Source organism: Zingiber officinale, chromosome 11A (genome assembly GCF_018446385.1).
Source record: "Zingiber officinale cultivar Zhangliang chromosome 11A, Zo_v1.1, whole genome shotgun sequence".
Taxonomy (NCBI): Eukaryota; Viridiplantae; Streptophyta; class Magnoliopsida; order Zingiberales; family Zingiberaceae; genus Zingiber; species Zingiber officinale.
In genome coordinates, this window is record NC_056006.1 from 92,541,397 (window position 1) to 92,558,184 (window position 16,788).

Consider the following 16,788-nt stretch of genomic DNA (forward strand, 5'->3'; position numbering starts at 1 on the left):
GATGAATCACCTTTCAAGAGCATGACTCCCAGTATAAAATCGTGCAGACTTGAATCCGATAAAGGGTACGAGGCATAGTTCTTTATATCTTATGGGAATAACTCTCAACATAAATCTGGACGGACCAAGAACCGTCTGGATATATAGGACTCAATGTCCCACTCAACACTCTTCGTTCTTCATACGAGCAAAACTCCTAGTATTAACCCGGGTGGACTAAAAGCCGACCGAATTTACGAGGTTTAGTCTCCGCATTCTTCAAGCACAAGTCCTTGGTGCTTACGCCACTGATCCTCTCCCTGGTGCTTGTTCTAACGTTTTTCTTTGCTCTCTTTGCGGTATGAGCAGAAAGGAGTGCTAGGAAGGAGTGTCAGGTGTCATCTCTTCTCCATCTTAGAGTTTTCTCCCAATTAACGATAGAGTCATCTGCCCCGTGCATCATCTCCATCATTTTCAGACAACATCAACAAATATCAATTGACAGCTCCTAAACTCATCTTATTCCATTCAAGGAGGCATTTGCAGCTAAGATCTACTTGCCTAGAGGGTAATTTGGTTTATATGATTTCCAACTTATGATGGAAGAGATTCCAAATTTGTTAGGGATACGAGAAGAACTACTGGCTAGATTCCAATATATCCTTTTATAATCACAACAACGCTTAGGCATTATCTAGTTACCTTCTTCTGTTATTATTTCTCAATTTCATCTTTTTAAAAACTTAGATATCGAGTTACAAATAGATAACTAACCATACTGTCTTAGACTACTAAGGAAAATAACTCATGTGACAAAAAGGCGAAATCGTTCGCCTCCAGTATCCCCGTCGTATCCAACTCAAGGTCATCACGAGGGAAGTAAATCACAGCATCCTGAACGAGCATGTGACAGGTGAGGTGGGTTGCACAGAGACCGAGAATTTATGCCCCGACTACCTTGAATTTCGATCCCATGACCTCATATGACAAATATCTCACCATATACCAACTCGAATGACATGTGGGATCACTAAGGAAAATAACTCATGCACTCTGTGATTGTAATTTTACCAAACACTAAATTCAACTTTTGAGAGATATCTTTCGTACATACGATCGTTGTCACTTTCGACCATAGTTTGTAGAATCGCGATCCTACGCAGGATCGATTTAGGGTCAGGATCGGATCGGTCAGGATCGGATCGTAGAATCGTACGATCCTACCAAAAACCCTTAAAATTTTATCATACATGATTAATAATTAGAAAAAATACCTAAAAAACTCATTTACATATAAATAAATAACTAATTTTGTATATATATGCAATTATTTACACTCAACACATCAAATTACATTACTACATGTACAAATTTAAATTAACTTGTAATTCAACTATCATTCTCGCATAGTAATAATATTTATATTTTCATATCATAAAATGAAAGAATATAAAATATCTATTAACACAATAATAATAACACATACAATGTCAAAAATATTTCCTTGATTTATAAGATAATTCAATTTAAATGTCAACAAAGCATCTAACGTATATAACAGAAGCTATTGAATCCTTTGATTCAAATATGAATGTCGGAAATAATCTTCTAAAGACTGGTTGATGCCACACAATACTAGACAATAGACATCCAAAAACTTATTATTTTGAGAAAAATAAATGACAAAATATTATTGATAAAAAACTAACTCAAAAATAATTAAACATATATTTAAATAATTTAAAACTCTAATAAGATGAAAAAAAGATAATGGTTAAGGATAAACTTTGAAATTTATTAAAAATATCTGAACGAGATTTAATTTGATATATTATAGGCCCCGTGGTTCAATCCGAGTCAAAAGTTATGACCTTTCAAAGCTTCCACCGATCCTACTCCGATTCTGCTCTGATCCTGCTCCGATTCTACTGATCCTGCTCCGATCCTACCGATCCTACCGATCCTGCTGCGATCCTACTGCAAAAACGATTCTGCACGATTCTGGATCGATTTTGGGCTTCTGGATCGTAGGATCGTACGATCCTACGATCCGGATCGTAATTTTGTAAACTATGCTTTCGACTCTTATCAAGCTCATTTTTTTTCTTTTCTAGTTGATGGTGATCCTTTATTGAATAGTACATAGTGGTCAGGTGCATGATTGTTGTGGGGCTGCACTTCACCACTCACCTGTCGTGGTTTCATATGCACTGCCTACGCGCCCCCACGGGCGGGATCAGCCGGCTATGACATGAATTCTTGCAACATGGGTCGAGAGGTCGAGGGTCTGCGGCAGCAAATGCGATAACATCAATATCTGTCCGTGCTAAACACCTGAGACCACCATGTCATAGCCGGGCCCGTATTCACCGTGATTTACTCCCTCTCATACTTGTGGGGCCGGGGTGAGGGGGCCGCTGGGTTGGCGGTTCCAACTTTTTTGCAACATATGCACTGCCTACGCGATGCGCGGCAGCAAAGGACAAAATGATGGAGTCGATGAATGGAGCTGCAGACTTCACACTGTGCCTTTGCTTTGTACGAAGCATATGTCTTCTTGGCCTGCTGTTGGATGTTCATTACTAGTGCAACGCACTACGTAAGGAGTAACTCGAGAGGGATTCGTTCCCATAACCTGACGCCCAGCCTGCACAAAAGCAGCTGCTATCCTGCAACCAAAACCCACTGACCGCTGGAGAGAAAGGAGATAAAGATAGACCATGGATGATGGATGCACCCAATGTGGTTTAGAATAGATAACTTTTCGCTTGATCCACTGGGCATCTCGAGCTAAACTGTGATTGAAGTTTTCTCTCCTTTCTTGTGCTACCTTTTCTTTTCTTTTTTATTTTGCCTTTTGTTTAATTCGTTGTTTTACAGCTTCACCTACCCTACCAACATGTCCTTTTGCATTTTTATCTGCATCTCCGGTAGAGAAATCACACAAAACAGCCGCCCCCTGTGTGATTAATTGTGGGATCTGAGATTGCCTTCTGTGCCGATTTTGGTGGGGGCTGGATTTCTTCTTATTTCGTAGTCCTCCCTATTCCGTTTCTGGAAGTGTTGTGAAGGCACAATCATAACAAATAGATTGTTGTGTTTGGGATAAACATTTCAGGATCGAAACATCTCATAATGTCTTTTTTTATCAGCGATACCCCAGAGGAAGATCTGCTATTGATTTGTGGCCACTGCAAAAGCACTGCTCTGTACTAAATAGTTGAATTCACTCCAAAAAAACACTATGCACTGTCACTAATAACGCCGGTTCTCAGAGCTCACGGTGGTTTTTGTCTTTTCCATCTTATAATATGTGCACTGTCACTAATAACGTGGTTCTGAAGGCTAGAACCGAAACCCATGTGAAATTCTATAATAATGCGTTCTTGTTGCCATCTCGTAGAGGCCCACCTCTGCCATCATACGGTCATTTCATACAATTAAAGTTTATGTTTGATTGAACGAACGAGTTAAAAAGTCGATGGCCCCAGATGTCTATCTAACTTTAGGCTATAGTCGAGTTATTGCAGTCTGCGCCGATGCATCTTGTAGGCCTTCGGATGTTCCACTTTGGCGCCTTAGCCGAGTCGAAAATTACCAAAGTTTTACTGCTGCTGATATTGGTGACTCTAGTTAACCGGTAGAAGTGATTAAGTGAACTACTACTATAAACTGCTATGTTTTTGTTTGTTTGTTTTTTTATTGTTTTGTTTTATCCTCGGAGCTGACTGTGGGGTGAGCGACGACGACAGCACCAGCGGCGTTGTTTGTTCTGACGCACTGCTCCAGCCCATCGACCAGTCTCTCTCACCATGTGAAATGGTGGGGGTTGCTGCGAGTCGTCCAAACTCCAAAAAGGATCCCACATCCACATGCTGCTGCTTACGAGCGGACACCTCCGATCTCTCCCGAGAATTGCCCTTTGTCTTCGACTTCACGCAGTCTCAAACTCAGTCTACCGGGATGAAGGGGAGGAAGGAGGTTTAGGAGGAGATTCAAATTCAATCAACTAAATCTCTCTCCCTCTGCTTTTCTTCTCTTCTCTTCTCTTCCTCCACCAGCTCTCCTGCATCACGAGATTAACCAAAGAGAGGGGGGAGCTCTGCTTCCCTTCCCTATGCTTCCATTCGATTTCCTCCCTTTCTCCAACTTTCAGACAGAAAGGAAGTGGAAGAAAGGAACAAAAATGCCCTCTTCCCTCTTAGCTTTGCTGTTCGCTTTCTACCTTGTCACCGGAGTCACGTTGCAAGCCGCCTTCCTCGAGCTCCACCCACTCGGTTCCGACGGTTTCGACTCCGCCACAGTTCCTTCCTTCCCCGTCACCCAGGGCGACAACCAGAGCGTCTGCCACCTCGACCTCTCAGACGAGCTCTTCGGTGGGGTCAACGACGCCTGCGCCCGTGGCGGCCTCGGCCGGAGCCGTTGCTGCCCAGTGCTCGCCGCCTGGCTCTTCGCCGCGCACGCGCGCTACGCGCTCGAGCTCCGGGCGCCGCTGGATGCTGCGCAAGGACTCGCCGGCGCGGACGGGCCGATGATGCCGGACGATAACCAGAAGTGCGTGGACTCGTTGCAGAGCGCGCTAGAGCTGCGCGGCATCCGCCTGCCGCGGGCCAACGCCACCTGCGACACCGTGCTCTGCTTCTGCGGCATCCGGCTCCACCAGGTCGGGTCGCTTCGGTGCCCGGCCGCCTTTAATGTCAGCGGCGGAAAGGATCCACCGCGCAACGCCACGCCGACTGCAGCGGTACGGCAGCTGGAGCGCGACTGCCTGAACGCCTCGTACGCCGGCTGCACCCGGTGCTTGCGCTCCCTCGAGAAGGTATATAAATTAGCACCATTTCTTGTTCTCTGTCTTCGTTGGTTTTGCTTGTTCTATGTTTTCTGCTCGTTTTTTGATGTTTCACCAAAATTAATTCCTCAAATTATTCAACTTTTTAGACTGAATTGTGAGTTTGGTGACAAAAAGGAATGGAATAGGATTAATCCCTTTGCTAAAATAAAGAATTTGAATGCGATGGCGTAGAAAACGATCGGCAACCTTTTGCTTTCAACTTTTTCAGCTCGAAAAATGTCATGGGAATTGCTTCAATTTTTTAGTCAACAGATTTTATTCAGAATTCCCGAAGTAAAGTAGTTTCTTCTGGTTGCAAATTATTTCCCTTCTGTGTGAATATTTACCTTTGGTTGTCTGTAATTTGTTGGTCTGGTGTCTTTCTTGGGGTTCCCATCGTATGCAATAATTTCATTCCTTCCTCTCAGTGTAATAAATGAAGAACATGCATCATTCAATCCCTCTACGTGCCTCGTTGCATGAACACTCGATTTAATTCAAGCTTATTCTTCGTGAACAGTTGAAAGGGAACGGCGGCGGCGGCGGCGGCGGCGACGGCGACCGCAGCGAAAGCGGGAGCCGAACTGCGAGGATGTTTGGCCGCGACTGCCAACTAATGGGGTTGACGTGGCTGCTGGCCAGGAACCGGACGGCATATATCCCCACGGCCTCCGCCGTCCTGCGCGCCGTTCTCTACAGCGCCCACCCTCCCCATGGCGGAGAGTCGTCGGATTACAAATGCAGCCCGGACCAGGAGAACATGCCGCTCGCCGTAGACTCCCTCCAATTCCAGCAACTTGCCGACTCCGCTGCGGCACCGCCTCCTCCTCGTGCTTCGCCCGGAGCTTTAACTGTTGCACTTGTACTCTCTTCCACATTTTTGCTGCCCATTCCGCTCTATCGGCTCCACTAGCTAGCTATGAGCCGCAGTCGGCCGTGTTCACCTGTCTGCCCACCCAATGACCCACTGTACATCTTCTATCCAAAGCTACTTTTCGGTTGCATTTTTTTTTTTTTTTGGTGGCTGAATTCTTCCACTCTAATCTGTCTGTTTTTGTCCTCCTCCTCCACAATATAATATATTGTGGTGTTTTATGGAGTCCTTTAGCTTTTCTTTATCAGGACAGTATCATTAGCCTATGATAACTGGAAAGATGAGCAACAAGGCCAGTTGCACGTTCAGAGTGATAGATCCAAGAGAACTTGAAAGCAATGCAATGCATAGAAAACAATCCACAAATGCATCAATTATAACATCTAGCTATCATCTATATTTAAGATAATATTTAAAACTGAAACCATAGTTAACAATTACTATAAAAATAATAACCAATAATGACTGAATTTTTCATAGTAATTCAGTCCGTTTATTTCGATTTACTGATGGAATAACAACGAAATATATGATATCAGAAATAATTAGGTCGAAAATATAGTTTACCAACGGAAATTATACTCAATCGATATTCTCCTACGGAATTTAAATTTTCGTCGATAAATTTTAACGATAGAATCACTATTCCGTCAGCATATGAAGACGGTGGGATAACGAAATTTACTGACTGATTCAAATTTAGTCAGTAAAAATACAGATTGAATCGATAATTCAATCGGTAACCGATTCAGTCTGTATTTATTCAGTCGGTAGTTACTTACTGAATTCGTAATTTGGTCGGTAAACTACTGACTGAACTAGAAATTTACCGACTGGATCGGTAATTCAGTTGGTAGTTACCTACTGAATCTATAATTTGATCAGTAAACTACTGACTGAACCAAGAATTTAGCCGGTATTGTATCGAAATTCCACTATGCAGAGTTGATATTTTCCAACAGAATGATGGTTTTCACCGGAAATCGCCAACAGAATAAAATGAAATAAAATTTAAAGAAAAACACACACTTATATTTATAATGTCTCCTGTATACAATTTTCATATCAATAAAAATCATCACAAACGATGATAATACAAACACAATCCACACATGATCCGGCAGTAAGAATGGGGGACCCACTTCCTGAAGGGTCTTAGCTTGAGAACCGATGAAGGGCTGACTAAGCGGTTAATGGCCGAGCCGATCAGCCGGGTTGGTCCGAGCGGAGTTGAGATAACCCATCCATGGGGTTGGGTGTCCGACGCCAAGGCAGGAGGATCGAAGGGCCGACCGGGAGCCCGAACGGCAGGGGCCAAAGAGCCGAGCGGGCAACCCGCCCGGACAAAATAAGGGCGAGGGGACAAAAAGGTGGCCGAGCGGCCTATGCGCTCGGCTCGGGATATGGGATATCGGTAGAAGCATGTCTGATGATTAGGCCGTACACAAGATCGCACGATGGAGGATCTTGCCGTCACATCATGGAAAGGTTGATACAGTAGCAGTATGGCCTCAGGGACGCCTTTTCTGACGGATCCATATCTGGGCATGGCCCTTCTGACAGACCCATACCCGGGCATGGTCAAATGCAGGTGATTGCTTTCGACGGAGGTATGGGTTTTTCTATTCTACTGTAGCCCCAGTCTCTTCATTTTGCCTTTGCTTCATCTTGTCGCTGCCTGACTTGAGCGTCGGAGGGCCGTCGCCGAGACACCCCTCCGGCTCGGTTTTGTGCAGGTTCGGAGACTCAAGGAGATCCGGAGGCGCGCCACGTCCCAGCCTCACCGACTCTTGGTTCGGACGGGATCAAATTGGCGCCGTCTGTGGGAACGCTCCTGCATCCGATCGGAGACAATGGACGAGGCTGGACGACAACACACGGTGACGCTGTCAAGGGAAGAACTCGAGGCTCTGGTCGAGATGAGGGCCGCCAAACTCATGGAGCAAAAACAAAAAGCATCCGCCGAGCGGGTGGAGCAGCAAGCAACATCTGCGTCTCATGGCCGAGCGGAAGCACCTCCAACCACCGTCGCATTCCATCGGGCCTTGTTTCGCACCCCTGAAGCCATACCAGCCCGAAGAGATAGAGGATCTTCCTCAGATGAAATGCCAAGGCGGGATGACAGGAAGGGGAAAGCTCCCCGAGCGGACTCCTCCCCCGAGCGGATCAATCGCCAATTTTCGGAGGTTATCCTACGAGACCCTCTGCCCAAGCACTACGTGCCTCCGACGATCGGCGAATACAATGGAACAACGGACCCGGATGATCATCTGGGTAAGTTCGATAATACAGCCACGCTCCATCAGTACACAGATGGAGTAAAGTGTAGAGTTTTCCTTACCACCCTCTCGGGATCGGCTCAACGGTGGTTTCGAAGGTTGCCGGACGGATCCATCACGAGCTTCAAGGAATTCCGAACGGCCTTCCTCCACCACTTCGCCAGTAGTCGGCGTTATCAAAAGACAAGTGTCAGCTTATTCGCCATCAAGCAAGAGCCGAGAGAATCGCTTCGAGGCTATATTCAGCGATTCAACCAAGTGGCGATGGATATTCCAACGGCCACATCGGAGACGATGATGAATGCCTTCACACAAGGCCTTGTGGATGGGGACTTCTTCCGGTCGCTCATCCGAAAGCCGCCCCGAGATTATGATCACATGCTACATCGGGCCAACGAATATATAAATGTGGAAGAAGCGCAAGCCGCTCGAGCGCGCACCTGTTCATGCCGAGCGGAAGCGACACCGCTCGTGACCACCCGGAGGACCGAGGCGGCAATTCGATCCCTCACGTCGATTGCACGTAGAAGTGGCCGCTCCAAGCCAAAGAAGAGGTGGACCCTATGTTACGCAAATTCCACCGACGGATCGCACAACACGAGGATTGCGAAGCCTTCCCTTTGTGTCAATCTGTTCCGTGAAAGCCGAACGACTGCGCCTCCCATCGGCGTGAGGCGTGGGACTCATGAAGCTGACCGGACCCGCACCGAGGGACGACACCAGCAGACACCCGATCGGCACCGATCCCCGAGGCAGGAGAATCGCCGGGCGTCCAGAGAACGGTCACGACCGTCCGCTCGGGAGGAGAAAAATAGGAGCAATACTTCCCAGGGCGAGATCAACGTTATTGCTGGTGGGCCGACCGGAGGAGATTCCAACCGAGCCAGAAAGGCGGGCGTCCGTCAGCTGCAGATCCACGTAGTCGGCTACAGCCAAGAGCGGGCAAGTGGGCCGGAAATCACTTTCGGACCCGGGGACTTAGAAGGAGTTGAAGTGCCCCACGACGACGCGCTGCTCATTAAAGCGGTAATAGCAAATTACACCATTCACCGCATATTTGTTGACACAGGGAGGTCGGTCAACATCATATTCAAGAAGGCGTTCGATCAGCTGCAAATTGATCGAGCCGAGCTGCTGCCCATGATAACGCCACTCTAGCCACCTCGCTGGGAGAAGAGCCGCTCAGAGGACCAGGACAATAAACTTCGTGGTGGTCGACTCTCCCTCATCCTACAACGTCATTTTGGGACGGCCGGCGAATTCCGAGCGGTTGTCTCAACCTTCCACAAGATAAAGTTTCCCGTGGAGGACAAAGTAGGAGAAGTGGGAGATCAGCTAGCAGCTCGGCGGTGCTATATAGAGATGATCCGAGCGAAGCTTGTTCCGCTCGGAAGGCGCCCGAATTGAGGTACACGCCATAGCCGAGAAACCTCCTGCTTTAATTTATGATGAAAAGGAGGAAGTCCAGATCCATCAGGCCCGATCGGAGGCCACGACTTTATCGCCTCGATCGGGAAAAGGAGAAGCCGATTCAATGCCTCCAACGAAATCATGATGTCTTCGTTTGGTCGACACATGAGTTACCAGGAATTCGCCGAGCCTAGCGCAGCATGAATTGCATGTCCGAGGACGCTTGACCGATGAAGCGAGAAAAAGGGACTTGGCGAGCGGAATGCCATTATCCCAAGGAGGTGGAAAAACTTCAAGGCCGGCCACATACGCGAGGTGCAGTGCTGGTTGGCCAACGTAGTCTTGGTCTCAAGCCGGCGGCAAGTGGAGGGTTCGACTTTCGAGATTTAAACAAGGCATGCCCCAAGGATTTTTATCCCCGGATAGATCGGTTGGTGGACTCCACGGCCGGCTGCGAACTAATTTGCATGCTTGATGCTTACCAAGGATATCATCAAGTACCGCTCGACCAAGAAGAATAACTGCTGACGGCACATATTGTTACAATGTGATGCGGTTCGGATTGAAGAATGCCGAGGCCACCTATCAACGTTTGATGAACAAGGTTTTCAAGGAGCAGATCGGGAGCATGGAAGTTTATGTGGATGACATTCTTATCAAATCCGTCCGAGCGGCCGATCTTTTCAAGGATATGGAAGAAATCTTCCGAACGCTGCGCAAATATGGAGTCAAACTAAACCCCCAAAGTGCTGTCGAGCCAAAGGCGTTTTAGGGGTATATAGTGACCGGCGGGAATTGAAGCAAATCCAGAAGATTAAAGATCGCAAGACATGCCGCCCCCAAGAAATACAAGAGAAGTGCAAAGGTTGACCGGTCGAATAACCGCTCTATCGAGATTCATCTCCAGAACCGCCGACCGGAGCCTACCATTCTTCAAGATCCTGCGCAAGGCTACTAAATTCCAGTGGGATGAAGAATGTGACCGAGCATTTGAAGAGTTGAAGACATATCTTAATTCTCTACCAGTGTTAGCCAAGCCGATCTGGGGTGAGTCACTTTATATGTATCTGTCATCAAAATGAACATGTTGTAGGCTCGGCACTTGTGAGGGCGAACGGCGCAGCAGGTGTATTTTCTAAGCCACATTTTAAAGATGTTGATCGTTACACCGGGCTTGAGAAGTTGGCCTTTGCTTTAGTTCTAGCCGCTCGCGCTGCGACCATATTTCTTGGCTCATACCATTATTGGGACGAACAGTCCACTTGGAAGAGTCTTGTTGAATCCGAAGCGTCAGGACGGCTTATCAAGTGGACGACGAATTGAGTGAATTTGACATCAAATATCAGCCCCGCTCGGCGATTAAAGCCCAATCCTTGGCTGATTTTGTGACCAAGTGCAAAAGCCGAGCCGGAAGCTATGTGGAGAATATATGGATGGATCCTCCACTCGGCTTGGAAGTGGGATCGGAATATTACTACTCTCACCTCATGAAGAAAAGATGCACCTATCCGTCCGGCTAGATTACAAAGCTACTAACAATGAAGCGAGTATGAGGCCCTCATAGCCGGATTGCAGCAGCACGGCATGTGGGAGCAGCTCGGGTGACACTCTATTCGATTCACAGTTGGCCGCTCAGTAACTTTCCAGCACCTTTGAAATCAACTGTGTTCGGCTCAAACTCTCGCCGAGGCCTTTGAAAAACTCAAAGCTACTTTCCGAGAGGTGCTTATTCGGAAGATCCCTCGAGCGGAGAACCAGGCTGCCGATGAGTTAGCCAAACTAGCGAGCTCAATAACGCCGGTCGCCGTTCAGAACCAATTGAAAAAACGCTCTGGTGGCGCATGTCGACCGGATGCAAGGCCTCGCATTTCCAAGTGATTGGAGGACACCTATTATAGAATTCCTCCGTTCGAGCACCACACCATCCGATGAATATGCAGCCTCCTCGGAAGAAGAGCCGGTCGGTTCACACTCATCGGAGATCATTTACAAGAAAGCTTTCTCGCGCCCTTTGCTGAAATGGAGGACTCAGCTTACATCCTCCGAAGTACATCAAGGATCATGCGGGGTCATCGGGCGGGCGCTCATTGGCCAAGAAGATCCTCTTGGCCGGATACTTTGGCCAACTTTATAAGCAGATGCCGCTCGGACGATATCTCACTTTCCTGCCGAAGTATCACAACTTCTCCCACCGACCGGAGAGAGATGAAGGCATCAACCATCTCATGTCCGTTCGATCAATGGGAATGGATATTGTGGGTCCATTTCCGATGGCGACCGGGCAGAGGAAATTTTTACTAGTGGCGGTAGACTATTTCTCCAAGTGGGTGGAGGCCGAGCCGCTGGCAAAGATCACCGAGCAGATGGTTAAAAATTCATCGGCAACACATCATTTGTCGGTTCGGCATCCTCGCCGACTAGTGTCCGACAACGGCGGCAGTTCACGGGGAAGATGTTAGAGGATTGGTGCAAAAGCTACGACATTGAGCAACATTTCACGTCCGTGGCCTATCCTCGAGCAACGGTCAAGCTGAAGTCGCCAACCGAAATTCTTCGTATTGCGCTCGGCTCGACCATTTGGGAGGAGTTGGCGGATGAAGTGCCGGGCGTCTTGTGGGCTATCCGAACGACGCCAAAAGAAGGGACGGAGTCACATCGTTCCATTTGGTATATGGCGGTGAGGCTGTCATTACCGGTCGAAGTCGGCGTTGAGTCAGCCAGGATCCGAGCTATGATGATGACAACGCCGAACGAAGAAACATGGAGCTGGACTTGGTAGAAGAGGAGAGGGCAAAGGCGTCCGTTCGGTTGATGGCATACCGTCGTGGATGAAGCAAAACTACAAGTAGCGTAATTCCCGGATCGTTCCAAGTCGGCGATCTTGTCTGGAAGAAAGTCAAGCCGGTCGGCGACGTCGGCAAGCTTGAAGCTCCATGGGCAGGCCCTTTCAAAATCATCGAAAAGCTCCGGTCGGGCGCTATTATCTCGAGGATGAGCGGACGGACTAGATAGGCCGTGGAGCGAACCACCTCCAGCCTTACCGGGCGGGGTGAAAGGTGTATCACTGTAAATCACCCTGTGTATTTCATTTTTCGACTAAATACTTGAAATGCAGAGATGAAAAGTCAAAAGAGCGAATATAAGGCATTATCATCGTAAACCGAAGGCCCCCGAGCCGATCGGCCGGGAGGTTTGTATCCGAGCCGGGAGCTCGAACCCGAAGACCCCAGGCCGTTCGGCCGGGCTGCGTATAGAATAAAAGCAGCATTCGAAATCGAAGACCCCGAGCAGTTCGGCCGGGCTGCATACTAGTGTGGCAGGAAGGAAACCAAAGCCCTGCGCTGCTCAGGATGATAGAGGGAGGTTATTGCCTGGAGCGAAGGCCGGAGCCGGTCGGCCAGGTATATGGTTTTCCGAGCCAAGTGCTCGACAACGAAGGCCCCGAACCGCTCGGCCGGAGGTATACGGATCAAATTGGCGCCAAACGCTCTAAAAACGGAAGCCCCGTACCATTCGGACGGATATAAATTATCCGAGCCAAAATGCTCGGAGCAGACCCTGAGCCGTTCGGCCAGGAGTACGTTCTTGGGTAAAAGGGGCATAGGGATTATCCGAGCCAAGCACTCGAATAGGGAAGGCCTCCCTGCCGATCAGGTTCGCAAGCGAATGACCCGTGCTGTTCGGCCGGGCATAAATATTGTTCGAGCGCGAGATATGAAGGCCAAGGTCGCTTGACCTGGTAAGGAGTCAACCTCGAAGGCCGTCTAGCCCAGACGTTAAACCGTGAGGAAGGCCGACGAGCACCGTCGTAAAAATCGAGAGCACCGTCGTTAAAATCGAGCCGCGCCGATCGGCTATAAACATCCGCGCCGACGAGCACCGTCGTTAAAGATCGAGAGCGGCGCCGATCGGCTATAAACATCCGCTCCGACGAGCACCGTAAAGATCGAGAGCCGCGCCGATCGGCTATAAACATCCGCTACCGACGAGCACCGGCGTTAAAAATCGAGAGCCGCCCGATCGGCTATAAAAACCGAGCCGACGAGCACCGTCGTTAAAGATCGAGAGCCGCGCCGATCGGCTATAAACATCCGCGCCGACGAGCACCGTCGTTAAAGATCGAGAGCCGCGCCGATCGGCTATAAACATCCGCGCCGACGAGCACCGTCGTTAAAAATCGAGAGCCGCGCCGATCGGCTATAAACATCCGCGCCGACGAGCACCATCGTTAAAAATCGAGAGTCGCGCCGATCGGCTATAAACATCCGCGCCGACGAGCACCGTCGTTAAAATCGAGAGCCGCGCCGATCGGCTATAAACATCCCGAGCGGAAGAACGAATATCAAAGTGAGACCGTGGAAACTACAAATATTAAAAAATTCAGGCCCGATTGGGAGTTGGTCCTTCGATACTCGGCTTTGTGGACTTCACGCAGGCAGGATACGTGCAAAGTGAGTAGGCTACCTCGCTCGGACCCTATGCAATGTGCCAAGCCGATCGGACGCGTGAAGGAGAACCCTTAAGAGCGGGACTGACTCTAAGTATCAACGTTAAGCAAACAGAAGAATATTATGGACAATGAGTAGGAAAACAAACAAAGGAGCAGCGTCTTTAGAAGAAGAATTATGCCGAACGGCACCCACAAAAATTTTACATCCGCCGAGCGGATGAAATACAGAAGATACTCGAAATAACCCGCCTCACTCAGGGTCTTCAAAGCTGAAGAAGGCGTCAGGAATATCATCAATCATGGCCGCCAGGTCGGAAGCGGGAATATGCATTCCCTCGGGAAGGTGGCCCCCTTTCTTCAAGTATGTCACGGTGACCTTGACCGCTTCGGCGAAAGTGGAAGAGACGTTGCCACCGAATTTTAGGCCGAACCTCTCCGAGTGGAGGTATTCCTGGCGCGCGGCTGCTAGGCGACTCGGCTCACCCTCTTTATATTTTCTGAGTGCCGCTCGGGAAGCGGTTAAGGTGTCTTGAACAGCCTTCAAGTCCACCTCGGCCTTTGTGCGCTCTGCCGAACGGATCTCTCGCTCGGCATTCAGCTCGGCCTCTAGCTTCTTAGACTGCTGATCTAGGGCCCGGACTTCGACTTTCATTTTATCCAGATCAGCAATCGCTTCACGTCCCCGTCCTGCTTCTTCACCAAGTCTTCGAGTCGGGCCACCTCCGCAGCCAGATCGGTAGCCTTCTCCTGTTCGGCCTCGAGGGTTTGTTTCTCCCGCTCGGCCGACGGACCCCCCAACAATTGAAGTTTTTCCAGGAGACCCTCCAGCTCGGCTAGCTGACGGCTAGTGGCGATTTGCTCAGCCCAGCGCTGTAAAGGAAATAATGAAATCAGGAATCAAATAGTGGCATGGAACAGGAAGAAAAATGAATACCTGAGTGGCCTGCTGCATGTTGTTGTCGCCAAGCTGCTTGGGCGTCATGAGGGCCGCTTGAATTTGCGCGTCCTCAAAAAGCTTGGCAAGCGGGCCCGTCAAGGTTATTTCGTGAACGGGGCTTGAGGGTAAATATTCCTCCGATGGGAATCGGAGGGTGGTCTTGATGGTTGGGTGGCGGTCGGCGCTTCTTCAGCTGCAGTCGCCTGGCGAGGACTCCCCTATGGTGGAAGTTTCGCCCAACCGATGTAAGCGGCAACGAGTCCGGGAGGAGAGTCGGTGGGCTGCGCAGGAGGCGATGTCACAGAGTCCCGATCTGCGACGGCGTGCGATCCGGCGAAGTAACGCCGATCGGCTCATGTCGTTCCCCCTCTTGGGGTGGCGGAGGACCGGAGTCTCTTCGACGTTTTCGCCGTGGATCCCCGACGGGGATCCCAGCTCGGCGGGAGCCGAGGAAACAGGATCCGCCTCAACCTCCGTTGAAGCGGATGGGGCAGCTCTGTTTGGGCGGATTTCGCCCCACTCTCCGCATCTGCCGGGCGGCTGGGGATGAGTTTTGGTGGCCGCCTCGATCTCCACGGCCTTGAGTTTCAGATGAGCGGTAGCTTTGGAGCGCCACATGACTTCAGGTGCAATAGGAGAAATTAAAATCAGTTAGATAAAAAGGTGAAGGGAGTAAAGAGTCTCTTACCCATACGGTAGGAAAGATTGGCCCGAACGGAAGATAACCCAAAATATATAACACCTTGAAAGCTCGGTCGATCTTGTATCGTGACGGACAACCGCACATGAAGATAGGGATTGCTACGAACTTGCCGAGCTCCATTGAGTCGGCACGTGATGCGCCATTTGGTTGAAATCTGCCGCCGGGAAGTCGGATGTAGAAAAATTCCTTCCAGTGCTTGTTGGAGGTCGGCATATTATCAAAAAATTTAAAGCCTATTCTACTCTGGAAAATGAAAGTGCCCAACTCGGATTGTTTGGGGTAGAAGAAGAAGTGGAATATTTTGGGGTCAAGTGGGATACTATGCAGCTTAAAGAGGACAACCACTCCGCTCAGCAACCTAAAGGAGTTCGGCACAAGCTGGCCGAGCGGGATGCGGAAATAATTACAAACCTCTAAAATGAATGGATGGGTAGGAAATCTAAGGCTGCCCTGGAATTGGTCTAGAAAAAAGCAAATGGTGCCGATCGGCGGGTTATGGGGCCGATCGGACGGGCTGGCTATAATTATTTCGTGGTCATCAGGGATCCCATACGTCCGAACAAGACGCCGAGCGCCCTCTTCATCAAACCGACTCTCCATGGTCATATACCAAGGGCCATGAACACCAACAGCGGGCTCAGAGGAGCTTGCCATCTCGGAGAAGCAATAAGAGGGCAAGAAAACAGAGGAACGGGAACGAAAGAGGCAAAACGACTTGGGAGGACCTTGTAAACGAAGGGAGAAGACTCACTGAGAAGGAAACGGGCGGAAAAGATCACCGGTGGGTTGGTAGCCGCCGAAAAACAAGAACTGGATCGTCGGAGGTCGCAGCAGAAGAAGAGGCGGAAGGACAACGCACGAGCAAGCATGCGGCGAAGGAAGTAGACGGAGGCTTTATACTGCCGAGGTTGGTTGGCCTCCGCCGTCGGATGCAGGTCACGAAAGACGAGGCCCTCATCCGACCGTCTATTTCAAAGCAATCGCGTCCCATCGTACTAAGCATCGCCGCCACGTGAGAAGAGCCACGTGGCGCCTTGCCACTAGGCGCAATTAATGCGCGTCATACCGCGCATGCTGCGACTTAATGGGAAGGATTTGTGCGATTTTCAAGAAGATTTAAGCAAGCAAACGTCCACGTTGAACAACAAGGCATCCGAAACGAAGAGCCGAGCGGCTGAATCCGGCATAAGGGCCGAACGGCTAAAAGGAAGATTATGGAAGCAGCGACCGCCCGCTCGGACACATATAGTCCAGTCAGTCGGACTCACTGCCTCCTTCGACTAGACTTGAAGGGAAGGCAAGTGATCCGGCAGTAAGAATGGGGG

General features: G+C 49.4%; 1 protein-coding gene across 1 annotated transcript; it reads left to right on the forward strand.

Moving 5' to 3' along the window:
- The first annotated feature begins 3,794 nt into the window (after positions 1–3,794).
- LOC122032166 (uncharacterized GPI-anchored protein At4g28100-like) lies at positions 3,795–5,928 on the forward strand. Its single transcript, XM_042591429.1, has 2 exons — positions 3,795–4,798; positions 5,331–5,928. The coding sequence occupies exons 1-2, from the start codon at positions 4,097–4,099 to the stop codon at positions 5,721–5,723; spliced, it is 1,095 nt and encodes a 364-aa protein (XP_042447363.1). The 5' UTR covers positions 3,795–4,096; the 3' UTR covers positions 5,724–5,928.
- The last annotated feature ends 10,860 nt before the right edge of the window (positions 5,929–16,788 follow it).

Coding starts and splice junctions, on each gene's coding strand:
- LOC122032166 (XM_042591429.1), top strand. CDS start 4,097: ATGCTTCCATTCGATTTCCTCCCTTTCTCCAACTTTCAGACAGAAAGG. Junction 4,799..5,330: donor GCTTGCGCTCCCTCGAGAAG/GTATATAAATTA, acceptor CTTCGTGAACAG/TTGAAAGGGAACGGCGGCGG.